The 26,501-nt window shown below is 47.9% G+C and overlaps 1 protein-coding gene and 1 long non-coding RNA gene across 12 annotated transcripts in view; both read right to left on the bottom strand.

The window, feature by feature from the left end:
• The window catches only part of EPHX2 (epoxide hydrolase 2), a 58,374-nt gene that overhangs the window by 16,609 nt on the left and 15,264 nt on the right, over positions 1–26,501 (bottom strand). For 9 of the 11 annotated variants that reach the window (XM_077943294.1, XM_077943300.1, XM_077943298.1 and 6 more), the window contains 10 exons: positions 25,684–25,843; positions 24,334–24,524; positions 22,513–22,635; positions 17,408–17,482; positions 13,357–13,452; positions 12,763–12,841; positions 11,104–11,138; positions 8,372–8,398; positions 6,798–6,883; positions 3,577–3,688 (listed from right to left, as the gene is read on the bottom strand). In XM_077943294.1, the coding sequence (XP_077799420.1) occupies positions 3,577–3,688; positions 6,798–6,883; positions 8,372–8,398; positions 11,104–11,138; positions 12,763–12,841; positions 13,357–13,452; positions 17,408–17,482; positions 22,513–22,635; positions 24,334–24,524; positions 25,684–25,843 (984 nt within the window). Of the gene's footprint in view, positions 1–2,152; positions 2,304–3,576; positions 3,689–6,797; positions 6,884–8,371; positions 8,399–11,103; positions 11,139–12,762; positions 12,842–13,356; positions 13,453–17,407; positions 17,483–22,512; positions 22,636–24,333; positions 24,525–25,683; positions 25,844–26,501 lie in introns of all 11 variants that reach the window. The other 2 variants (XM_077943301.1, XR_013397214.1) reach the window with 2 other exon arrangements.
• On the bottom strand, positions 18,154–22,503 carry LOC144330761 (uncharacterized). Its single transcript, XR_013397218.1, has 2 exons — positions 22,215–22,503; positions 18,154–21,959 (listed from the first exon to the last, which is right to left on the bottom strand). It is a non-coding gene; the product is annotated as an uncharacterized LOC144330761 (long non-coding RNA).

Genomic DNA, 26,501 nt, shown 5'->3' with positions numbered 1-26,501 from the left:
CAGGAGTTCAAGACCAGCCTGGCCAACATGGTGAAACTCTGTCTCTATTAAAAATGCAAAAATTAGCCAGGCATGGTGGTGGGTGCCTGTAATCCCAACTACTTGGGAGGCTGAGGCAGGAGAATCGCTTGAACCCGGGAGTTGGAGGTTGCAGCGAGCTGAGATCGTGCCACTGCACTCCAGCCTGGGCGATACAGTGAGACTCGGTCTCAAAAAATAATAATAATAAAAAAATAAGTGGGGGAGACGGGTGTACCCACGGCACAGAAGGAGTCTTCCTTAGGCTGCCTGGGTCTGGAGCAGCCTCAGTGCTCCTAGGGAGAAGGAGGAGATGTCAGAAATGCCTCCTTCTGGCCAGGGAGGGAGTGGGTTAGGAGGTGGCAGGAAGGAGTAACTCCCAGCACCCACTATGCATCCAAGAGCTGTTCTCCACGTTATCGGCTTTATTTGCTGGAGTCAGCCTAAGTTTGACCTGGAGTCAGCTTAAGTTTGAAGCTATTACTTGTTTGAAAACCACCCAAAACCAACCTTTTGCAGATGAGGAAACTGAGGGTCAGAGATGGGAAGTACCTTTGCCTAGTCATTCCTTAGGGAGTAGGTACCAGGCAGGCTGGCAGGAACCCCTGCGAGTGATTTCTCCTCCAGTCCCAGTTCTGTGCCTGTTGAGTGGTTCCAGTGGCTGGATGCAGCCCAACCTGGTTGCTGGGTGTCTTTCTGTGGCCAGATCACAATTTGAATATCTAACATTTCCCTGCCAAGGCGCTTTGTTCTTAAGAACAAAACTGTCCCCGAAACTCTCACTGCAGATTTTAAACCCAGCTGCTACAACAGAATAGAGGTACTGATTTTTCCACAATAACTGTTAACAACCTTTGAAACAAAAAACTGTGCCTTGACGAGGGCTCTAATTACTAAGCATCTTTCTCCTAAGGTCACTTTTGCCATCAGGATTTTGAGCTTATCCCGATTTATCCCTCCTCTCTCTGCTTGACTCCCCAGAGCACACAGAACAAAGCCCAAGCTCCCCGCCAGCACAGCTTAGTTGGAGGCATGGGCTTGGGAGTCAAACAAGCCTAGGTCGATATCCCGACCCAGTTATGCACCTGGTCTTGGGCCAGTTGGAGTTAAGCCCTCTGAGCCTCTGTTTGCTTGGCTGAGAAGATAGGAGAGGATTCTTTGTGTTTCTGTGAAGATGAGAACCATGTGGCATATGAGAGCTCAAAACCAGCTGTAGCTGTAACCCACTGACAGATGACTGGATTAAGAGAAGGTGGTCTCTACACACCATGGAATAGTATTCAGCCTTAAAAAGGAAGGCAGTTCTGGCCCCTGCTACAACATGGGTGAACCTTGAAGGCATGATGCTAAGCGAAAGAAACTAGTCACAAAAGGACAAATACGGCATGCTTCCACTTATACGAGGTTCCTAGAGGAGTCAAAATCATACAGACAGAAAGTAGAATGGGGGCTGCCAGGGCTGGGAGGAGGGGAGATGAGGAGTTAGTGTTTAATGGGTGAAGAGCTTCAGTTGGGAAGATGAAAAAGTTCTGGAGGTGGATGTGGTGATGGCTGCACAACAATGTACATGTGCTTAATGCCACAGAACTGCACACTTACAAATAGGTAACATGGTCAGTTTTACATTACATGTATTTTACCACAATTAAAAGTATTTTAGGCCATGTGCAGTAGCTCACACCTGTAATCCCACCACTTTGGGAGGCCAAGGCATGTGGATCACCCGAACCCAGGTGTTTGAAACCAGCCTGGTTAACATGGTGAAACCCCATCTCTATATATTTACGCCTGTAATCCCAGCACTTTGGGAGGCCGAGGTGGGCAGATCACAAGGTCAGGAGTTCGAGACCAGTCTGGCCAATATGGTGAAACCCTGTCTCTACTGAAAATAAATAAATAAATAAATAAATAAACAAACAAACAACAACCAAAAACAAAAAACTAGTCAGGCGTGGTGGCATGCACCTTAGTCCCAGCTACTTGGGAGGCTGAGGCAGGAGAATCGCTTGAACCTAGGAGGTGGAGGTTGCAGTGAACCGAGATTGCGCCACTGTACTTCAGCCTGGGCAACAGAGGGAGACTCTGTCTCAAATAAAATAAAATATAAAATAAAATAAAAATAAAAAATACACACACAAAAAGTTAGCCAGGTATGGTGGCATGCACCCATAGTCTCAGCTACTCAGTAGGCTGATACAGGAGAACCATCTGGGCCTGGAGAGGTCGAGGCTGCAGTGAGCTATGATCACACCACTGCACTCCAGCCTGAGTGACACAGCGAGACCCTGTCTCAAAAAAAAAAAAAAAAAAAATTTTTAATGGCTAAATACTGTACGAGGACACAAGGACTACCCACAAACCAAGGAGAGAGGCCTCAAGAGAAACCAACTCTACAAATACCCTGATCTTGAACTTCCAGCCTCTAAAACTGTAAGACTATGAATTTCTGTTGTTGAAGCTGCCCAGTCTGTTGAGCTACCTAGCCTTTGTTATGGCAGCCCCAGTAAAGTAATATGCCCTCTACACCACACACCATACCCATAGTCTCACCATCGAGACTGTCTTACACTAATGAAGGACATGGTGCTTTCATTCAGGCCAAAGGAAGCTCGTGGATTCCCACACCGCAGGCTGTGGCACATCAGGGCCCAGGCCTCCCCGCAGGATGCGGCCATGTGGGATGCGATATGTTGAGGTCTCTTCAAAATGCTGCTGGGAGCTTTTGGTGAATGAGTCCAGTTATTGCCTGAATCGCAAAGCTCCTTTCACACAGATGCTGTCTCATTAATGAAAATAATTGTTGGAGAAGAGTTACTCATTGAATCACAACTGGGATGGTTGTGGTCTTGCTGGAAATGGTCCCTTCTAAGAGGATAAGAGGTGGAGGCTGGGAGAGGACCTGATTAATTAATTACTTCCATTCCTCTCTCTCTGGAGTGTGCAGGAAACATCTTTTATTCTCTCTGGATAATTCCCGCAAGTGGATGACCACAGAAGAGGGCAGATGCAGCGGGGGCACCAGGCCAGGTGACGTTGACTCCTGATGCTGCTCTCAGTGAATTCCAGTTAACGGTGGCAGGGATGCCCCAATACACATATCAGCCACGTCCAGGGGCATCTCTGAAAGGCATCTTCGTGGCACATATATTAATACCAAGAAACTTCTCAGATTCTTCAGAGCACACGTGGGGCCTGCTGCAGGACTCTTTGACCCTGGTGCCATCATCACCAGCCTTTCAGCCAGAGAGCCAGGAGCGGTGGCTCTACCTGAGCACTGAGCCCCCAAACTCTGCAATTGCAGAGACACTGGAGAAGCCATCCCCCCAGGGTACAACATCCCCCAGCCCTTCACCACCCAAACACACACGGAAATGTGCCATTGCCTGGGAAGGACCAGCTGGGCACGGCAGCCAGTTTCACCTGAGCCCATCTGTAAAATTGTTTCTGACTAATGCCACATAAAATTGAAGGGGACAGAGATAAAGCAAACGCGAAGGAGATAGGCAGGGGAAAGGCAAACACGAATGCTCCCATTGTTGCCCTTGGTGCCACACTTACTGGTTCTTGGAAGTAGAGCTGGTAATCGAATACCGGGTTGGCTTTGATACTCTCCAAAGGGGGCACGTTGGGATTTGCCGGTATGAAGGGAGTATTCAAACTGGCCACCGCCCTACAGAAATAAGAGGCAGCAAGATATAGCCCCTGTAAGAAGACAGTCTTACAAAAGCCAGAAAGGACTTTGAAGTTCAAAACTGAAGCTCAGAGTGGGAACATTCTATGCACAAGGTCACACACTAGCAGTGAACGGGAGAATGGGATCAGAACATCAGAACTCAGGATTTTCTATTCCTAGTTCAGTGCTTTCTTTTCCCCCACTAAACTGCAGTATTTCTCACCAACTTGCCTTAGACACATAGGAACATGCACACACACACACACACACACACACACACACCCACTACACATACTATAGCAACCCTGAATAGAATATGGAGACATGAATCTCTCTCTAGTTTTAAAATATGCATTCATTTTTTTCCTCCCTTTATTCACTCATTGTGTCTCCTCTGGATTGAGCATAATTCTATGGTATATACTAGAGGAGAGAAAATGTAAAATGAATAAAAATGTCATTTCTATCCTCAAGGAACTCATTATAATTTAATAAGGAGAAATAGAAAAACACACAATGACGTTATGAGATGACTGTGACATGAGCCATAGAACAGCACAAAATAGCATGGGAGTTGGAAGGAGATAAGAACTTCCTGAACTGGGCGCCATGGAGGACCCTGTGGAAAAGGGAGCATTTGAACTTGGCTTTTCAGAATGGGGAGAGTTGGGGAGGGGAACAAGGCCTGGGAGGGGAACAACATGAGGTAGCCTAAGCAAATTCTAGAAGGGGGCAAAGCTTGCAGCTGTGTTCAATGGAGCAGAGTCAGAATGGTTAGAAGCCAAGCGTGGAATGGGATATGTTGGAAAATAACAGCAGAAAGGCAGTAGGGAGCCTAGACATGAAGGGCCCTGAGTCTGAATTTGATGCTGTAAGAACCAAGAAAACCATGAGGGCTTCTCAGAAGAAGGGAGGGTGGATTCGAGTTGCAGTCAGGATGATTAATCCAGCCCTTAGAGACCACGTGGACACAGAGGGAGCAGTCAGGAAGATTAATCAAGCACTGATAGACCATATGGACGCACACAGAGAGGCCAGAAGCCAGGAATCTAGCCAGTAGACCACTGACTTATCACCCGAAGATGGAATAGAATGCTAACAAAAGGAATAGAAAACATGGACGGGCGTAGTTGTCTCATGCCTGTAATCCCAGCACTTTGGGTGGATCGCTTGAGGCCAGGAGTTCTAGACCAGCCTGGCCAACGTGATGAAGCCTTGTCTCTACTAAAAATACAAAATTTAGCCAGGCATGTTGGTGCACGCCTGTGGTCCCAGCTACTCAGGAGGCTGAGGCAGGAGAATCACTTGAACCCAGGAGGCAGAGCTTGCAGCTACACTCCAGCCTGGGCAACAGAGTGAGACTCTGTCTCAAAAAAAAAAAAAAAAAAAAAGGAATAGAAAAGGGGGTGAATTTGAGGGGCAAACACAGCTCATTGCTATCTTTCCTTTTGTTCACTTTAACCAGTATGTCGTGCAGTCTGTAGGGTAACTTTTTAGTGAACCCAATTCTTAAGAATCAAGCTCTTATTTCCACTTTGAATGAGAGAGGGGACAGAGAAAGAGAGAGGGAGAAGCTAGAATATGCCATGTACCCACAAGAAATTTTTTAAAAACATTTAAAAAGCTGGAGAGATGAACATAACAACAGCATGAAAACTTTAACAATATTTTAGGAAACATTTGATTCTTTTTATTCTTTGATATAATCCTATCATTTGAGCCAGGAGAGAAGCAGAACAGTTTCCTGGTAGTTCCAATCTCAGAAACTTAGCCAAATACAAAATAACTGGGTTAGTTAGGGAAATTCAGATGGGAAATGAGGATGATGTTTCTTTTCTTTTTTTCTTTTTTTTTTTTTTTGAGACGGAGTCTCGCTCTGCCGCCCAGGCTGGAGTGCAGTGGCCGGATCTCAGCTTACTGCAGGCTCCGCCTCCCGGGTTCACGCAATTCTCCTGCCTCAGCCTACCCAGTAGCTGGGACTACAGGCGCCCGCCACCTCGCCCGGCTAGTTTTTTGTATTTTTTAGTAGAGACGGGGTTTCACCGTGTCAGCCAGGATGGTCTCGATCTCCTGACCTCGTGATCCGCCCGCCTCGGCCTCCCAAAGTGCTGGGATTACAGGCTTGAGCCACCGCGCCCGGCCGATGATGTTTCTTTAACTTGCTAAGATCAGAGGCTGAAATGGGAAGTCAGGTTTAACTGCAGCTCACCAGCTCAAACGGCCAAAGAGACTACAGAGTCTCTGGGCCCAAAACCTGCCATCTGATAGCTCTCACTCAAGCCATGAAATGCTGGTCTAAGAATGATTATGAATGAAATGGTGGGGACCATGACATGCTGGGCTCACTGGACATTTGCACAGCATTTTCTGGTTGTGGAGTCAGGCAGGAGTTACCATTACCACTTTGTGGTTGAGAAAGCCCAAGCCTAAGAAGCGCAGTGACGTGTCACACAGCCGATCAGGGCAGATTGAAGGCCACACTTACTGATTCTCAGTCCGGGACTGAAGGCACACCTGTTGTACCCCTCAAGCTCAGCTATTATCCTCCTGCATTCCCACTGGCCACTCGGGCCCTGAATTATCTGTCCCATGGCCTGTAAGTGGAACAGGTGCTGCTTCCTAACACATTAGCTCATTAGGCCCCTTTTTTTTTTTGAAACGGAGTTTCACTCTTGTCGCCCAGGCTGGAGTGCAATGGCACGATCTCGGCTCACTGCAACCTCCACCTCCCGGGTTCAAGCGATTCTCCTGTCTCAGCCTCCAGAGTAGCTGGGATTACAGGCACCCACCACCATGACCGGCTACTTTTTGTATTTTTAGTAGAGACGGGGTTTCACCATGTTGACCAGGTTGGTCTCGAACTCCTGACCTCAGGTGATCCACCCACCTCAGCTTCCCAAAGTGCTGGGATTACAGGCATGAGCCACCACGCCTGGCTAGGCCCTCTTTTCAATGTGTCACCAGATACTAAAGAGTGAAGACATCACCTTCCCAGATTACCTACTTGTTTTTGAGAAGTTTTCTGGGGTTAAAGATCTGAGGAACAATTCTCACAGGAGCCCAAGTCCAGCCTCCCCCAAATCCTTATTGCCCGAGGCCCAATTACCTCACTCTCTCGGGGTAGAAGAGAGCCATGTACCACACCAGCACACCTCCCCAGTCATGGCCAATGAACACTGCTTGAGAGAGGCCCTAGAGAAGGAAAAAGAAGGGAGGCGCATGTGAGGAGGTTTCTGGAATGGGGTGCTGAGAGGTTCAGCCCTCAGCCAGCCCCTTGACACCAGGGCCTCCTCCCCCAACCCACAGCAGCTCTCCAAATGCCCACCCTTCAAACCTCTCCTCTCTCCACCAGCCACAGACCCTCAATACAAATAGCCAGCCTTTTACATCTGCTTAGGAGACCGAGGCCACAGGCCATGGGTTCCTTCTCCCTCTCCACCTTCTCTCAAATCAAATTTTCCTTCGTTCTTTTCTCCTTTTTCCTCTCTTCTATCTTAAAAGAACTATAACTTACCTCTTCATGTTCCAAGTACATCTTTTATCAAATGATTATGCTTCTACCCCCCAAAACCCTACTTTTTTTGGAAGCTCTCCTCCCTTAAACAACCATTAAAAGTCCCAAAGCATCTTTAATCTCTCTTTTTCTGCTGCAGGTACTGACAATGACAACGTCAACGCCTCTTCATGGAGCAGCTGTAGCCACGTGTCGCTTAACAAGGGAGACACATTCTCAGAAATGTGTCAGGTGCTTTCGTCACAGAGCAAAACCTAGCTAGCAGAGCCTATCCACACCTCCCTCCACACTGACTCCGCCGGCAGCAACCACAGAGTCACTCTCTTAACAATAAGGGGCACCCTTCTAGACAGAAGACTGTACAGAGTCAGGACTGGATGGCCACTCTGGGCCATGCCCTGTTCCCTGTCCCCATCACACACAAGAGTTCCAAACCTAATCCCAGGAAACTGAGAATCCGCAGAGGGCAGGGACCATGATATCCTCACAATCTCTTCCCTGCCGTGTCAGGCACAGCGCCCCGCTGGTGAACCAGAGGTCAGCGTCCTAGATCCTCTCTGACTCCCACATCCAATTAAGAGGCCCTAAGTCCCACAGCTCCACAGTCCTTCCCTGTCCTCCACTGCTGCTGTCCTGGCTGAGCCTGACCCCTCCGTCCATTCCGCCCCGCTGACCTCACTTGGGGAAGGGGAGGCTGTTATACCACGCAGTCTTGGGAGTGGGAAGTGTACTCAGCCAAAGCACATTCTCAGCTCACTACTGCTGATTTGCTTTCATTCGGTATCATTGAGTTTGACATTCCCGACAATGTCAAATGCAAGCAGTCGGTTCTAGGAGTTTCAGAAGGGATGAAAGTTTAAAGAGATGGGAAATATTAGCCTATGGGGTATTTTCCAAACTTCTCTACCTGATACTCAAGGCTGTCCTCCCTGGTCCCATTCCCTGGAACCTGCCCTTCATTAAAGGACAAAGAAACAAGCTAATCTCCTCCTTGCTCTTTGCCATCTGTTTCTGTGATTTTCTCTGCCCATGTCCACTCTGCCCTCGACTGCCCCCAAATGTGCCCTCCCTGCCCGTGCACCTCTGCTTGAGGCTGACGCCTTTTCTTTAAATACCCAGGTCCCAAAGGAATTCTCCAAAGATATCAGTTCAAAATAATGACTTACCAATTTATCCAGGAAGGCTACCATCTCCTAAGAAAGAAGACACACATAGGCAAAATCAGCAACCGCACCCGCCTGCCTCAGCCTTTATGATGGGCTGAACTGTGTCCTCCCCAAAACTGCTGTGTTGAAGTCCTAAGCCCCAGGGCCTCAGAATGGGATTGTTTTTGAAGATACAGCCTTTAAAGGGGTGATTAAGGTAAAATGAGATTATATGGGTGGGCCCTAATCCAACATGTCTGGAGTCCTTATAAGAAGAGGAGATTAGGCCGGGCACAGTGGCTCAAGGCTGTAATCCCAGCACTTCGGGAGGCCGAGGTGGGCGGATCACAAGGTCAAGAGATCGAGACCATCCTGGCCAACATGGTGAAACCTCACCTCTACTAAAAATACAAAAATTAGCTGGGCGTGGTGGTGCATGCCTATAGTCCCAGATACTCGGGACGCTGAGGCAGGAGAATCACTTGAACCTGGGAGGCGGAGGTTGCAGTGAGCCGAGATCGCACCAGCCTGGCGACAGAGTGATACTCCATCTCAAAAAACAAACAAACAAACAAACAAACAAACACCCAAAAATTAGCCAGGCACGGTGGCAGGCGCCTGTAATCCCAGCTCCTCAGGAGGCTGAGGCAGAAGAATCGCTTGAACCCAGGAGGAGGAGGGTGCAGTGAGCCCAGATCGTGCCACCATACTCTAACCTGGGTGATAGATCAAGACTCTGTCTCAAAAAAAAAAGAAGAAGAGGAAGAGATTAGGCTGGGCGCAGTGGCTCACACCTATAATCCTAGCACTTTGGAAGGCCGAGGCAGGAGGATCCCTTGAGCCCAGAAGTTGGAGACCAGCCTGGGAAATACAGGGAGACCCTGTCTCATATTTAAAAAAAAAAAAAAAAAGAAAGAAAGAAATGAAAAGAGAAGAGGAGGAGATTAGGACACAGACACCCACGAAGGGACGAGCATATGAAGACACAGGAAGAAGGCAGCATCTACAAGTCCAGGAGAGGCCTCAGAAGAACCAACCCTGCTGACACCTTGATTTTGGACTTCCAGCCTCCAAAACTGTGAGAAAACAAACATCTATTTTTGAAGCTGCCTGGTCTGTGACACTTTGTTACAGCAGCCAGGCTGAGTAGTGCAGCCATCCATCATTCAGCAGCCTTCATGACATCACCCTTCCCTTCCTTCCTAGCATCCTCTCAGGAACCAAGCTGACTCCAAACATGCACAGTGAATTATTCAGTGTACACCAATACATATCCCTAACTATCCCATCACCACTGTAAGACAGCAAGCCTGGGCTCTTCCCTGGAGGGGGATGGAAGACAGCTGCCCTGTAGAGCTTGCGCCCGTGCTGCTGCAGGGGAGCAGTGAGAGGCTTGTTCCATCCCGGGGACAACACATTCCTGCCCCCACTACCCACGGTCCTGACACAGAAACTGGCTTCTTTTGCTGAGCATCATCTTTTGAGGGTTCATTCCTGCTGAAGCTTGCACCAGCACGTCATTCCTCTGTACCCAACTGAAGAGTGTCCCACTGTAGGGATAGGCCACATTTTATTTATCCATTCATCAGCTGATGGACATGTGGGTTGTCTCCATTTCTGGCTGTTGGGAATAATGCTGCTGTGAACATTTGTATCTGGGGTTTTTTTTGTGGACATATATCATCGATTTTCTTGGGTAAATACCTAGCTGTGGATGTACTCATGATTTTTCAAAGTTGGAACAGGAGGATGGGAGCACCATCTTGTTTGTTTTTGGTTAAAGGACTTTCTTCAAGAGACTAGTTCTCCTAAGTGACCCAATGTGCCTGTCTCAAGAATGGATTTTGATGGAAATAAGCAAGGTCCAGGTTAGAGGACAACAGCAGGATAGGGGCTCCTGGGGTCACTGGTGAGACCTTGGTAGGACTTTGGGGGAGACACTTGGGATCAGGAGCAGCAGAGTGCAAGAGGCAAAGACTGGGAAACTGAGGAAGGAGGAGCAGCCCTGCCTGGAAACGGAACTTTTACTCATGATTGCTTCTGAGATGCCAAAGCCAGCACATGAAGCTGGGGGACACACATGAGGGGCAGGAGCCCCCCCCAGGGCTGTGACTCAGAGATGGAGGCTTTTGTAATCCCCGTGTTACCAGAAGCATTACTAGTTCCCCAGCCAACCTGGGGACTGTTTCCTCCCCTGGGCTCCCCCAGCCTTTGCTTTTGCTCCTGAGCTGCATGGAGGTTTGGGACCCAGTCTCTCCTCACCTTGGCCTTGGCCTTGGCCTCCCTGCCAGTACTGAAGTGAGGGGCCCCTCTACAGGATGGTGCTTACACCCGTCTTAGAGCAGGAACTCCATGCTGGTCACCAGTCTGCAGAGGTCTGGCCTAGGTCTGGCCAACAACGTGTTTACCAGAATAAAGTGACTTTTTTCAATGCTCTAGATGGTGAGGCAATCGAATGCAGTACTGCAGGCTTCCAAAATGGCTCTACTGGCTGTTGACCTCAGGCAACTACCTTTAACTTCCCCTGACTCAGTTTTCTCTTCTGTCAATTGCTTGAAGGAAGACCTGGCACACAGTCAATGCTGCATACATATTGGCTCTCAATCGGAAATACTGTTCTACTTTCAGTAGGAATTTATACCCAGAGGCTGTGAAATGATGCTTCCCTAAAATTTGAATGGATACCCCAGCTTTGGGTTCATAGCAACAAAAAAAAGCAGGATGGGGAAGATGTTACCCAAGATCCTTCTTACCTTACATAACACTTCCATGCAATATTCTTCTATTTCTGCAATTAAAAATAAAAGAAACATATTTAATTCACATTACTTAAAATATATCAACACATCAAAAGGGCCGTTTTGCAAAGAAAACCAAAAACCAAACAACAACAACAACAACAAAAAACCCACAAAAACTTACTAAAGCCTTAGTGTTTATTTTTGCTTTTGTTGCCTGTGCTTTTGATGTCATATCCCTCCGTGAAATCACTGCCAAGACCAATGTCAAGCTTTCCCCCTGTGTTTTCTTCTAGAAGCTGTACAGTTTCAGGTCATACATCTAAGCCTTTCATCCATTTTGAGTTGACTTTTGTGTGTGGTGTAAGATAAAGGTCCAATTTCATTCTTTTTCATGTTTCCCCACCACCATTCGTTTGAAGAGAGTGTCCTTTCTCCACTGTGTATTCCTGGTACCCTTATCAAAGATCAGTTGACCACATATATGTGGATCGACTGCTGGGCTTTCTATTCTGTTCCACTGAACTACGTCTGTCTTTATGTTTGTATCGTACTGTTTGTATCATACTATAGACTTGTAATATAGTTTGAAATCAGGAAGTGTGCTTCAAATGCCTCCAGCTTTTTTATTCTTTCTAAAGGTTGCTTTGTCTATTTGCGGTCTTTCGTGGGTCCATAAGAACTGTAGAATTGCTGTCTCTATCTTTGTAAAAAATGCCATTGAGATTTTGACAGGAATTGCATTGCATCTGTAGATTGCTTTGGGTCATATGAGTACCCAAATCAATGGGTAGTATGATTTTTAAATAATAGCAATTTTAACAATAACAGTATTTTAACAATAGCAATTCCAGAAAGCAAAAAGAAAAAGAACAAAAATAGAGAAAATCCAAGAGAAAAAAATATCAAAGAACTAATTCATGAAAAGTTACAAGAACTGAAAGATAAATGTACCCAGCAAAGTAGGTCTCTACTAAAAATCCAAAAATTAGCTGGGTGTGGTGGCACACATGTGTTATCCCAGCTACTTGGGAGGCTGAGGCAGGAGAATCACTTGAACCTGGGAGGCAGAGGTTGCAGTGAGCCAAGATCACGCCATTGCACTCCGGCCTGGGTGACAGAGTGAGACTCCGTCTCAAAAAAAAAAAAAAAAAAAAGAAAGGAAATTGTGGTGCCATCTGTAACATGGAGGAAACTTCAGGACATTACGCTAAGTGAAAGAAGCCAGGCACAAGAGCAGAAATACTGTATGATTCCACTTATATGAGGTCTTTAGAGGAGTTAGATTCATAGAGACAAAAAGTAGAAAGGGGTTGCCAGGGGCTGGGAAGAGGAAGAACTGAGGACTGAATATAGCCTTTCAGTTTTGCAAGATGAAGAATGTTCTGGAGATGGATGGTACATTCTATGTCCGCCATCCTCCATGATCAGTGGGAGATCCCTTGGAGCATGGGTCTTTGGGGCTGCTGTATTCATTCAGAGTGTGGGGGCAGGGGCATCTGAGGCCCAAAGTGCAGAGACACAGGGCACTGTAGGAGAGGAAAGAGGTGAAGTCAGATTCCCTTAAGGGGAAGGCTACTCTGATCTGGGACCAGGGAAAGCACTGAGGCGTGGAGCGCTCAGGCAGGTAGAAGGCAAGACCAGCACAAGACAGCTGCAAGACAGCGCACCCACCAGGAGGAGCAGACGACTCTCCATAGCCTTTCATGTCCATAGCTATGACCCGGTAACCTGCCTGGGCCAGAGCAGGGATCTAGAAAACAAACAGGCACACTCCAGCACAGTCCCATTAGTTCTAGGCGGATACTCCCTCTTTGCTTCCCTCCATCCCCTTCTTCCTGTAAATGGCTCAAACGAAAGAGCCACAAGGCACTACCTAGTATATTTGCCACGGGGCTGCAATGAGCCCATTTATACAGGGCTACTGTGGGTGGTGGCGGGGCTTGTGCACCGGAGAAATGCCACATCTAAGAGAGCATCTTTCCTGGCAAAGCTCTTGCAGCTTTCTATACTCATTACAGAGAGTTGCCAGCAGGGGGCATGGAATGTCTTAAAGAAGTCTGCCCTTTTCTAATCTGCAAAGGTGCCTCGTGGCCTAGCACAGCCCTGAGGTCTGGAGTCACCCTCCTGCCCTGACCTGGTCACACTTTGGAGACAATGCTCCACTGTAAGGTTTCAGCTTCCTCACGACAGTCCACATCAGGCCACACCATCTAGACCCCCTCCACCTCACCCTGACCGGCTGCACCTTCCCCCAGCTTTCCTCACCTGGTACCTCCAAGAATACCAGCTCTCGGGAAATCCATGGCAGAGGCACACAGCAGGGCCGGAGCCCAGCTCCACAAAATGCAGACGGACCCCAGGCTGTGGAAGGGAAAGAGGAGCGGGCAGTGACGAAGCACCAGGCCCAGTGGACCCAGGCCCCACAGCGTCTACAGAATGCCAGGGCCATTTCAGTCCATTGCTGGATTGCGTATGACCCAGATTTCTCAGTGAAGGACCCCAGTGTTAGATGAAAATGGCTGAGAAGAGGCCCTGGTCAACCTACTCAATAAAAACAAGTGGCTCTCACTACAACCTAAGAACTCTGCAAAGATTATGATGTTGGAAAACAAAACAACACACTTCCCTTTCCTCTCTACAAGCCCCCATACTCTCAGAATTTCTGGTGCTGTTGTGATGCGTTTTCAGTATATTAAACAGGGGGCTGATATTGTGCAGAGCGTAATATTCATGGTCATGTGCAGAATACCATTGCAAGACTTTTCCTTAGTTCAGCTAAAGACGGGGTCCTTGTCCCACGGTCATGAAAATATAGGCTTGCAGACAATTTGAAGCGTGAGTCAACAGCAGGGTTTTATTGGGTGAAAAGGTGAAAAAGGGGGAACAGGGACTCTGCAAAGCCAGAGTTCCCTGCCAGAGCACTTCCCGCCTCACTGTTGGAATCCCAGTTTCCACACAGGAAGAGGAGGGGCCAGGCTCCTCCCTGCTGCAAAGGGCAAGAACTTCCTGAGGCTCCACCCCAGTGCGCAGGCTGTTTGGAGTTTCTCTGGGGACCCCCTCCCACCTGGCTATCTCAGTACCATGAGTGTTTCATTAAGAGCTGTTTACTTCTTAAATATGAAATCTGTTCAAGCTTTGCCACACCCACAGTCTTTTTGGGGGCTATGGGTGTGGGAGAGACTGCGAGGGCTTGAAAAGGTCTGTGTTCCCTCTTCTTTCAGGCACATGGTAGCATCTTGCAGAGCACCTCCCCCTCCTACAGTCGCTGTGGCCATACAACTGAGCTCCGGCCAGTGTCTCCCAGAGGAAATGTGACTCTGATTGTTCTTTTGCATTTCCTTTAGGATAGTGGAGATATGTAATTGGGGTAAGAACAGGGCACTTTGATTATTTGGTTCATTTGGCTGGATCCCACCATAATAGTCAAGGCTGGTTAGTGGCTGTAACAAACACCCTGCATCCAGGAGGTTTGATCCAGAAGGTGCTGCATCCAGGGCTCACAGGAACCTCCTGTGCGTGGCCTCTCTCCCTTCGCCTGAATGACATGGGCCTTGAGGAAGGTGGAGGCAGCAGAGAGAAGGAGCCTGGTGGTTTGAATGGCTGCATGGACAGAGCCCACCGCACTGCACTGTGCTGTAGGCCAGAAACACATTTGGTGTGAAGCCACTGAAAGGAACAGGGTGTTTGTAACAGCCACTAACCAGCCCTGACTAGTATGGTGGGAGCCAGCCAAATGAACCAAATAATCAAAGTGCCCTGTTCTTACCCCAATTACATATCTCCACTATCCTAAAGGAAACGCAGGAGAACAATCAGAGCCACATTGTAGAAATTCACGGGGAACAATTTCACTTGGCTGTATCTCAGATGACTCCAAGCTGTGCCCTACACTGGAAGTTTCTTTTTTGGACAGTGCAGGGACATGGTCTCACTTTGTGGCCCAGGCTGGAGGGCAGGGGCATGATCATAGCTCACTGCAGCCTCAAACTCCTGGGCTCTAGCGATCCTCCCACCTCAGTCTCCCAAGTAGCTGAGACCACAGACGCGCACCACCACCCCAGCTAATTTTTACATTTTTTTGTAGAGATGGGGGGGTCTCACTATGTTGCCCAGGCTGGTCTCAAACTCCTGGCATTAAGTGATCCTCCTGCCCTGGCCTTCCAAAGTGCTGGGATTACAGGTATGAGCCATCACACCTGGCCCCACACGACGTTTCATTCATAATTCCCAACAAGCTATTTTGCCCAAGAAAACATTAGGTGGGCATCTGGCAGTCCCTCTCACAAACTAGAGTGTTTATCAGAGTTGGTTCCATAGTCTTTCCTTCAGCACTTGGCAAAAGTTGACTTTAAATTTGATCTACCTTACACTGAGAAATGTTTCACGTTCTAGGATCAAACGATCCTAGTTCGCCTGTGTTCTAGCACAGATCCCAGCTAAACAGCTCACTCTTGAGCTTTATCATCTCATTAGGAAGCTGTGGATACTGAGGCTCACAGCTTCATACTGACTCAGCCGAGGAGCCCAGCAAACACATGTCCTTTCTCATCTCATTTTTTTTCTGTGTTAAGAAAAATGTCCATAAAGCCAGAACACAAAAACATCTATTATCAACCCAGTTTAGGATTCAGTGGCTATCAATGTACCAGCCCCCTGAGAGCCTGGCGCAGCTGGGACTCCCCAGAAATTCACTGCCTGCTCTTAAATATGGGGTGGGGGAAAGACAAGGCGGGGTAAAGCGATTCTGATCACACTCCTTCAAGGTCAAATAATCTCTTGAAACTGGCTGGATATGCAAACCCTAAGGGAATTACAAGACTAACCCTGTCCACGGTTACAACCCAGCCCCCAACTCTGGGCGAAAAGCCCCTCACTCCTTTTTAGCACCAGAGAGATGAGACCTGAAGTCCCTGATTAAACATTCACCCCTTCAGGAGAACCCAGAATTATAGAAGGGACGTCAGTGATGCTGAGCAGTAGCTTTAAGTCCCAGAAAAGCCTTTTCTTACTATGCAAACCCACTCATGCTTGGATGCCCACTTTACGTTTATGGTGGCTGCCTCCACCCTTGCAGAACCCATTCTGAGCACAGATCCCATGCTGAGCAGACACCTCATCCTTGCTGTAACCAAACCACCGAGGCTGTGAATGTAAAATCCCTGGGGCCACGGAAGATCCTCCATTCATCTCAGAATTTCTCTCTGAGGTTCTCCTCCAGGACAGCAAAGGTCCCCAAGGTCTCCAAGGCCAGCACAGCCATAGCCTCCAGCTCTCCTGTTTGTCAGCTGCAGTTTATGGAGCACATGGCTGTTGGATACTATGCCCTGTGGTCTGCATATAACATTTCATTTAATTTTCACAGAAACAGCATGGAGAGAGATTGTCATTTCATTATAAAGGTGTGGATACTGATGCTCAGAGGGATAAGACGTTTGTCCAAGGCTGCAATCTCAGTTAAATGGCAAAACGTAGATTCCAGCTGGGTCTACCTGGCTGCACAGTAGCTGTCTGGCCTTTTTTGCTGATGAGTTGGACCCACAGATTTAGGTCCTTTCACATTTAAATGAGGCCAATGACAAATGAGGAAAAATCCCAAAGTGAATCCATGAGGATATACTAAACCCCTGCTCTGCGTCAGAAAGCCAAGTTAGATCTCCCAGCCAGGTCATAAGCCAGGACCCTCTGTGTGTGGCCTTGGCCTTACAATAACCCTTTAAAACAAAAAGAACATTTTAATGACCCTTTCCCTCTCTTTGCCCTCAATGTGGGCAACTTGAGGACAGGTCTGTCTTGATCATCACTGCACCCCTTGTATCCGGCCTGTGCCTGACACAGAGGAAGTGCTTGATAAATGCCTGTTGAATGAAAACATGTTCTCCCCGAACACAGGCCAGCTGTGTGTGTGCTTTAGCCCCCCAGGCTGCCCAAGCCCCCTAGCCTGCTGTTCTGCAGGGGTTTGGCCACATCAGTCACACTGCTTTACAGAATCTGAGGCAGGGTCTGTCTTTCGTTGATATCTGAGGAATGAGATTTGCAGGAAATATCATCTCCTTATAAATAGCGGATGTTCAACCACCCTCGATATTTAACAAATGTCACTGCTGGTCACTTTTTCTTTTTTTTTTTCTTGAGACAGGGTCTCACTCCATCACCCAGGCTGGAATACAGTGGTGTGATCATGGCTCACTGCAACCTCCACCTCCCAGGCTTAGGTTCCGGTGATCTTCCCAGCTCAGTCTCCTGGGTGTCTCTGCTGGTTGCTTTAGGTGACCTGGTGGGACAGCACTCAGCTGACTGAAAGACAAAACTGACTCACCTTTATTGTCACGTACCCATGGCTCATGTCACTTGGATTGCAACAGGTCGGCAGAGGGGCCGGGGTATTGAGAAGCTGTAAGCAGGAAAGGTACAGTGAGAGAGACTGCCGCAGCCTCCTTCCATGAGAGGCTCTCCCGAGTACTGGTGCCAGGGGAGGCCTCAGAGATCACCTTTGCCGCTCCATCCTGAGCCCAGCTGGCGACTGACCAGCCCATCTCCCTCTCCTGCCAGCACAGCCAGACTCCATTATCCCTCCTGCCTTCGGGTTAAGTGGAGCCCCAGGACTGAGTTCTGGCCAATGGACGCAGATGGAAGAGTGCAGCCTGGCACATTAAAACCCCCACACAATTCTCTACATTCCTAACTCCCCATCTTCCGGCCAGGTGTCCAGTGTGACCTCGAAAACCACACGTAGAAGACAGTGCATCCTCCATCACCCTGATCCCCAAATGACTGTGTGAGGCAAAGCCCCTGGCCACTGCCCACTGAACTTCATATAAGCAAGAAGCAAAAATCACTTGCTCTAAGCCAGAGAGTTTGGACTTTAATTAATATTATTCGCTTCTGTGGCAGCTCCTCAGATGGTCGCCCAGGCTCATGTGGGACACCATGCAAAGCTCACAGAGCAGTCACTCCATGACCGCTCCCCTCTGTCGAAAGGTCTCTCCTTCAAGTTGGCCAAAATCAAACTTTCTGGGCCTTTGTATTAGTTTGCTCCGGCTGCCATGACTAAATACCAGTGTATGCGGTTTCAAGAACAAATATTTATTTCCTCACAGTTCTGGAGGCTGGAAGTCCAAGATCAAGGTGCTGGCGGGGCTGGTTTCTCCTGAGGCCTCTCTCCTTGGCTGGCAGACAGCCGTCTTCTCCTTGTGTCTTCACATGGACTTTCCCTTGTGTCCTCATGCTCCTGGCACCTCTCTGTGTGTGTCCTAATCTCTGCCTCTTATCCCTTTTTTGGGAGTCTCTGCTCTGTCATCCAGGCTGGCATGCACTGATGTGATCACAGCTCACTGCAGCCTTGACCTGCTTGGCTCAAGGGATCCTCCCACCTCAGCCTCCTAAGTATCTGGAACTATAGGTGTGCACCACTATGGCCAGTTATTTTTTTTTTTTTTTTTTTAAAGACAGGATCTTACTATGACGCCCAGGTTGGCCTTGAACTCCTGGCCTCAAGTGCTGGGAATGCAGGAGTGAGCCACAGCTCCTGTCCTTAATCTCTGCTATTTCTAAAGAGACCAGTCACATGAGATTAGGGCTCAGCCTTGTGACCTCATTTTAACTTCATTACCTCCTTGAATGCCCTTTTTTCAGACCCAGTCACATCCTGAGGTATTAGCGGTTAGGACTTCACTGTATTAATTTTGGGGGACACAGTCTAGCCCCTAATAGCCTTCCACCAGCAGGTCCCAGGCCTGTTCTCAGGAGTCCTTGAGGGCTTAGACTAACCCGTCTCAGTAAATAGGAAATTCCTGAACAAGCAGTCCTTATGGTAGCTTTTGTACCTTACTGGAATCAGTTTCCCTGAGGCAGAAATAACAAGGAGCCTGCTACTGAGCACACGTGTGTGAATATCACCTTACATGTGAACTCTGCTGCCAGACACGCTGTCAATCCTATTGCTGGAATGGTCACTTTTAGTCCTAAAGGTATAACCCAAGAAAAAATTCATTCTCCTCAGTGACTCGGTTTTGTTACCTCTAAAATGGGGACATAAGCTAAGAAACCTACCTTCTCTATAACCATAGGAGACTCTGCCTGGGTGTCTGCAGAGGGGGACACAGGAGATGAGTCTCCCCACCTCTGTGGCATCTGGAGAAGACTTGGGGGCAGGGAGGTACTCAGCGTGATGGGGGAGGGCATCCTGGTGTCCCCTGATGGTCATGAGTCCATAGTCAGGGGGAGCCAAGGCCCGTGAGCAGGGCTGGTGCCCCTTAGGGCCCCTCCTGCCATGTGTCCTCAGTTAGCTAGATCACACACCAGGGGATGCCTCTGCTTTTGGGGGTGAGAAAAGTGGGGGATTCCTACTTTAATGATCCTCTTGTATGTTTGTGCAATTTACAAAGCCTGTTCATGACTGATGCCCACTGCCTTCCTCTGAGAGAGAGACATAGTCTCCCCTGTTTAAAAAGGGGTGATTTTTCTGTGGGGATATAAAAGGGTATAGCTGCTGTGAAAAAAAGCACAGCATTTCCTCAAAAATTCAAAAATAGAATTTTGGCCAGGCACAGTGGCTCACGCCTGTAATCTTCATGCTTTGGGAGGCTGAGGCGGGTGGATCACATGAGGTCAGGAGTTCAAGACCAGCCTGACCAACATGGGGAAACCCTGTGTCTATTAAAAATACAAAAATTAGGGCCGGGCGCGGTGGCTCAAGCCTGTAATCCCAGCACTTTGGGAGGCCGAGACGGGTGGATCACTAGGTCAGGAGATCGAGACCATCCTGGCTAACACGGTGAAACCCCGTCTCTACTAAAAAATACAAAAAACCAGCCGGGCGAGGTGGCGGGCGCCTGTAGTCCCAGCTACTCAGGAGGCTGAGACAGGAGAATGGCCCGAACCCGGGAGGCGGAGCTTGCAGTGAGCTGAAATCCGGCCACTACACTCCAGCCTGGGCGACAGAGCGAGACTCCGTCTCAAAAAAAAAAAAAAAAAAAAAAAAATACAAAAATTAGCCAGAAATCACTTGATCCCGGGAGGCGGAGGTTGCAGTGAGCCAATATTGTGCCACTACACTCCAGCCTGGCCAACAGAGCAAGACTCCATCTGAAAAAAGAAATGATAATAATAAATAAAAGAAAAATAGAATTTCCATATGATCCAGCAATTCCAATCCTAGGTATACACCCAGAAGCATTGAAAACAGGGCCTCAAAGAGAGACATGCACACCCACGTTCATAGCAGCGCTATTCTCAATAGCCAAGAGGCAAAAGCAAGTCAGGCGTCCTTGAATAGCTGAGGGGATAAACCCAATGTGGTCTATCAATACAGTGGAGTAGTTAGTATTCTATCCTAAAAAGGAAATTCAGACCCATGCCAGGACTTGGGTCAACCTTGGAGACATTATGCTAAATGAAGTAAGCTGGTTACAAAAAGACAAATATTGTGATTCTACTTACATTAGGTCCCTACAGGAATCCAATTCACAGAGGAAAAAAGCAGGATGGCAGGTGCCAGGGGCCGGGGCAGGGGGAATGGAGAGTTCGTGTTTGATGGTGCAGAGTTTCATGTGGGGAAGATGAAAAAGTTCTGGAGGTGAATGGTGGTGATGACTGCACAACAATGTGCATATTCTTAACATCACTGAACTGTCCACACACACACACACACACACACACACACACACACACACGTGGTAAATTTTATATTATATGTATTTTTCCACAATGAAAAAAATAGAAGGGGGATGATGTTCATTTTTCCTTCTATCTTCCTCTTCCTCCTACCCTGAGACAAAGAGAAGTGAGATATGATTTACTTTCCCAGTTTCACAAGACAGGTATCTGTGGCTCAGGTATGCTGAAGGGACAGACCTAGCAAGTGACACAGGCACATGGGTTCCCTGACCCCAAGTCTGATGCGCTTTCTTCTCTGTTGCCTGAGACTTGTAGGTTTAAAGAAGGAGAAATGAACAAAGCTTGGGCAAGATACTTTAAGGTTATGGAGTCATTGGGTGTACATTTTAATTTATTCATTAAAGACAAAAAAATCAATCTTATCATGGGCTGAACTGTATCACTCTCAAAATTCACATGTTAAAGTCTTAGTGCCCAATACTTTTTTGTTTGTTTGTTTTTGGAGACAGAGTCTCGCTCTTGTTATCCAGGTCGGAGTGCAGTGGCACAATCTTGAATCATTGCAACCTCCACCTCCTGGGTTCAAGCTATTCTTGTGCCTCAGACTCCAGAGTAGCTGGGATTACAGGTGCCCACCACTATGCTTGGCTAAATTTTTATATTTTTAGTAGAGACGGGGTGTAGCCATGTTGGCCAGGTTGGTCTCGAACTCCGGACATCAACTGATCCGCCCACCTCGGCCTCCCAAAGTGCTGTGATTACAGGAGTGAGCCACTGCACCCAGCCTTAGCCCCCAATACTTTAGAATGCGACTGTATTTGGAGATGAGGCCTTTACAGAAGTAACTAAGGTTAAAGGAGGTCATTAGGGTGGGCCCTAGTGCAATCAGACTGGTATCCTCATAAACAGAGGAAGTTCGGAAGCAGAAAGACACAGGGAAAAACAAAGTGAGGACACAGGGAGAAGGCGGTCATCTGCAAACCAAGAGGCCTCAGGAGAAACCAACCCTGCTGGCACCTTGATCTTGGACTTCCAGCCTCCAGAACAGTGAGTGAATACGTGTCTATTGTTGAAGCCACACAGTCTGTAGTACTTTGTTATGGCAGCCTGAGCAAACTAACTCAGTTTCCTTTGAGGCAATGGCTGTGCATCCTTGGATGTGTGGCAGGCTCAGCTGAGTGCCAGCTCTCTCCTGCCTCTTCCTCCCTGTGCTCACAGGACGAGGGTGCTGTACTTCTGCAGGAGGCTGCGGACTAGGTGAGATCAGCGATTTTAGGTCAACCCAAACAAAGAAAGGTGCCTCAGACCTGGAGGAGCAGGCTAATACCCAGGCAACCCCAGGGACATCATGACGGCTGTCCCATCCACCTCAGGGAGGGACAGGCTTTTCTTAAGAGGCTTCGTTCTGAGCTGGGTGGAACTAAAGGGCTGCACCTGAGTGCCAGCAGCACACTCGGGCATGCCAGGTAGGGGCCCTGAAGCTTAGGGTAAACGTTCTCCACACTTACTCTCAAAAGTGAAGTCAGGATGGCCTTGAACATCCCACTCTTGCTGCCAGTTATCTGGCCCTGGCACTAGCACTAGTATAAATTCTTGTCTCCCTGTTCACTGACTGCAGAGAAAGAGACAAGATGCTCCTTAGGGACATCATGCTGACTGCACGGCGAGTGACGGACTTCCAACTAGCAGCACCCGAGAGTCATACATGGACTCCATGGACAGCAGTTTCTCTGCTCGTGGTTTTCTCCTGAGTCCAGAAACCACAGACAATTGCAGGAAGCTTGGCTCGCTCGGAAGTCAAATTACCTGGATTCCAGTCACTTTTTCCAGTTCCCTCAGGGCTGTGTCAGTGTCCTGGACCAGGATGGTGACCATTCCCAAGTCACGGGCTGGCTTCAGATTAGACCCCACGTCATCCAAGAAGACAACCTAAGCCCAAAACAGCATGGAAGAATTCCAGAAAGAAACTCACCAGAATGCAAACAGGGGCTATTTTATGATGAGATTAAAAACTCTTTTTCTTTTGTAACCATCTACTGCAAAAATGGAAAGCATTTAATGACATCACATACGCATGAAAACACAGGTACATACGACCCCACACAGACCTACTGGCTTCAGCCACTTCTGAAATTGCAAGAGGATTAGGAGAGGATACACACTTATCAAGGTGACATTAATTCATCTGGGAAAATGAACAGGCATCAGTAGACCAAAAAATGTGTCTGGAAAAGAACTGTAGTGAGTGAGGGCTTAGAGTCAAACAATTGATGAAGTTACAAAAGGTAGAAATTTGGCACTAGAAAAGAAACAGACATACGTATGAAATAGACTCAAATACACATAAGAATTTAGTTTCTAAGAAAAGTGTCATGTCCAATTGGTAAGGAAGATTGTTTAATGGCCTTGGTATGACTGGTTAACTGTTCAGGGGAATAAAGTAGATCCTTACTTTACATCTTACCCCCAGATAGATTTTTAATGAATCAAAAATTTGTATGTAGTAAGAAAGTGCTAGGCTTGGTGGCTCACACCTGTAATCCCAGCACTTTAGGAGACTGGAAGGATTGGTTGAAACCAGGAGTTCAAGACTAGCATAGACAATATAGTGAGACCCCTCGTTACAACAAAAAGTAAAAAATTAGCCATGCATGGTGGCATGAACCTGTGGTCACAGCCACTTGGGAGGCTGAGGCAGGAGGATCACTTGAGCTCAGGAGTTTGCGGCTGCAGTGAGCTATGATCGCACCACTGCACTCCAGCCTAGGTGACAGAGTGAGACTCCATCTCTAGGAAAAAATAAATTAATTAGTTAATCAATAAAAAGAGAGGAAAATCCTGGAAGTCATAGAAAGCAGGGATGCATGCATTTACCATCTTGGACAAGGGAAGTCTAGAATTCCAAGCAGCTCATCCAACCTGGAAGCCATCGATAGGAAGACTGATATATTCCTGTGCAGGCATAGATTCATAGCCCTGCTCTGAGGCTGACTGCAGGCACTGAGAAGAGCAGAAGCAAAGTCCAGGAGGAGAAAGGGGAGGTCCCAGGATGGAGCATGACGAGGACTCCAAGGTTTGCTCTGATCAGCTTGTGGGGAGGTGGAGGGTTGGAAATGTGAGGGAAAAGAACTTAATCTCCATCCAATCACCTTTTGCAGATTAAAGTAGGGACACCCAAAGAGAAGAGAGCTTTAGGATAGGTGATCTCTGGAGACAGGCTCAGGGCACAGGGTGTCTGGTGGCAGACCGTGGCTATACCAGAGCCCATCCCCACTCACCCTTTGTGGGGATGAACCTACTACTAGTCTTGTGGCCTTGCAAGTCTCCTAGGATCTCCATTTCTTTGTAAGTAAACTGAGGCAACTGGGCTAAAACAGCTTTTACTGATGCCTATTTTGACCAAAGTTCTGTAAGAGCTATACAGTGGAGCCAAATGCCCACCTCTGGGAGAACTTTCTAGATCAAAGAATGGGTAACAGTCTTTTAGGAGAAGCCATGGTCTGGGAGAAGTGGACTCAGAGCTGTCCTGCCAGGCCCGAGATGTATCCCACCTGCTCACTCCTCAGTTTTTCTCTGGTTGCAATATCTCTGAACACCCTTCTCCACTGTAAGGAAGTGTCTCCATACCTCACTGGGGCTGGCCTTCAGGGTGTCCAGTAGAAACCTGTAGATCTGAGGTTCAGGTTTGACCATTCCCACCTGACACGACTCTATCAGGAAGTCAAAGTGCGTCTTCAGCTCACACATCAGTTGGGCCAGGCCATCTCTCTCAGCACGGTCATCCAGCCAGGTGTTGGTGAGGATGGCAGTTGTGAATCCTGAGCAAAAAGCCACCAGTAGATGGACCAGCTATAGACCTTTGCCCTGAGATGCTCCAGATGCCCCCAGGGGACCCCAATGATGGGCCAAGCAGGTTGTGCTCACTTTTATCAATCTCTTATGCCCAGCTTTCAACCTACAAATTGGAAAATAATCATTTTGACCCATGAACACCTCTGACAGACACAAGCATGAGCTGCATTCATTCAAGGCCTTCAGAAGCCCAGATGGAGACACTACCCTCCTTCCTCCTTGACAACAGTGGAGCAGCACTCTTACATTCATCAGCTCGTTTGATCTCTACCACCTCAGGGGTGGACAGGGCCGATCTTCCCCTCCCAGATTCACAGATCAGCAAACAAGCTCAGGCAAGTTAGGAGCCGCCCAGAGCCACACGGCGAAGGTCCAGCGTTCTTTCTAGTCCATGCTACCGAAAACTCTGCTTGACTAAATTCCAGAATACCTGCCTTGGCAATCAGGGACTAGGTTCCTATTTCAAAACTAGAGAACTGTACGTAGAGATAGGATTATCCTCTGGCTTTATGTGCCTAACCAGCGAGGGTGAGAACTAGGCAATGCTGGAAAGAAGACGCAATAGGAGGGAGGAATTGCAGACACAGGATGGCTCAGCCACAACCAGGTAAGTCTACTGATAAGGGGGTGGAATGGTTTCAAGTATGCCTATGACAAGAGTCAGGTGCTCACACCAAGTCAATGCCTACGGATGAACCTGACCTCATGTCTTAGACTATGTGACATAATCTGAGCCCATGTCAGCGAACTCACAGCTCGGGCACTCTGATACCCAGAGGCTGAGAAAATCACAGTTGCTAAAAAGGCCTTGTTTTTTAATCACTGTAACAAAAGATCGTGTCATTTGGGTCATTACTAAAGTGCCATTGAAGGGGAGAATGATGCTCACGAGGCAGTCATGGGCATCAGTTGCTTTATTAAATAAAATTCTGCCATTTTTCCAGCTATTCTAATGGTGCTGCTTTTGCCATTGGATAAAACTTGCTCTGGGGCCATGTTTAAAGAGGCTTTCCATCATAGCTCAGAAGATCTGTGATCTTAAAACTCACTTCTATGGATTCTGACCTAATGCTCCCAAGGGTTCTGTGTGGTCAGGTCTGAGAATGGCCAGTATCAGATCCTTACCTTTCTTCCTGAGCATGAGAGCTGCCTGGAGCATGGGGCGGTTGATCTTTCTGGCTGAAATCGCCTTGCCAAAGATTTCATTTACAGAGAAATTCTTGGGGAGGCTGACTTCAGAGGTCTCGGAGCACTTCCTGCAGTTTTCTTCCATGAGTGGTATCCACTGTCAAAGTGAAGTGAGGGGACAATTTGTACAGCCATTCAGAAAAGCTCTGGCAGGATCTACTATATCTAAACATATGCATTCCCTGTGACCAAGCAATTCCATTCCTGGACACATACCCACTGGAAATGCCAACATATATTCTCCAAGAGACATGGCCAAAAATGTTCATAGCTGTACTCTTCCTAGGAGTCCCAAACCAGAAACCACCCAAACGCCCACTAACAACCGAATGGACAGACTGTATTATATTCACCCACAGTCATAGCAGTGCTATCCCTAAGAGCCCATCTCAGCTGCTATACTCTTAGCCCATCTCAGCCGCTATAACAAAAGACCAGAGTCTGGGTGGCTCATAAACAGCAGAAATTTATTTCTCACAGTTCTGAAGGCTGGGAAGTCCAAGATCAAGGCTCCAGCAGATTTGGTGTCTGGTTAGGGCCTGCCTTCTCTTTCACAGATGGCACCTTCTTGCTGTCTTCACATGGCAGAAGGGGCTCGATAGCTCTCTGGGATCTCTTTTAAAAGTGCACCGATCTCACTCCTGAGGGTTCCACCCTCATGACCCAATTACATCCTGAAGGCCACACCTCTTAATTACATCACCTTGGGTTTTAGGATTTCAACATAGGGATTTTGGGGGGGACACAAACACTTG

The sequence above is a fragment of the Macaca mulatta genome, chromosome 8, assembly GCF_049350105.2.
Source record: "Macaca mulatta isolate MMU2019108-1 chromosome 8, T2T-MMU8v2.0, whole genome shotgun sequence".
Taxonomy (NCBI): domain Eukaryota; kingdom Metazoa; phylum Chordata; class Mammalia; order Primates; family Cercopithecidae; genus Macaca; species Macaca mulatta.
The sequence above is the reverse complement of the archived record's forward strand: the minus strand, read 5'-3'. Positions and strand labels throughout refer to the sequence as shown.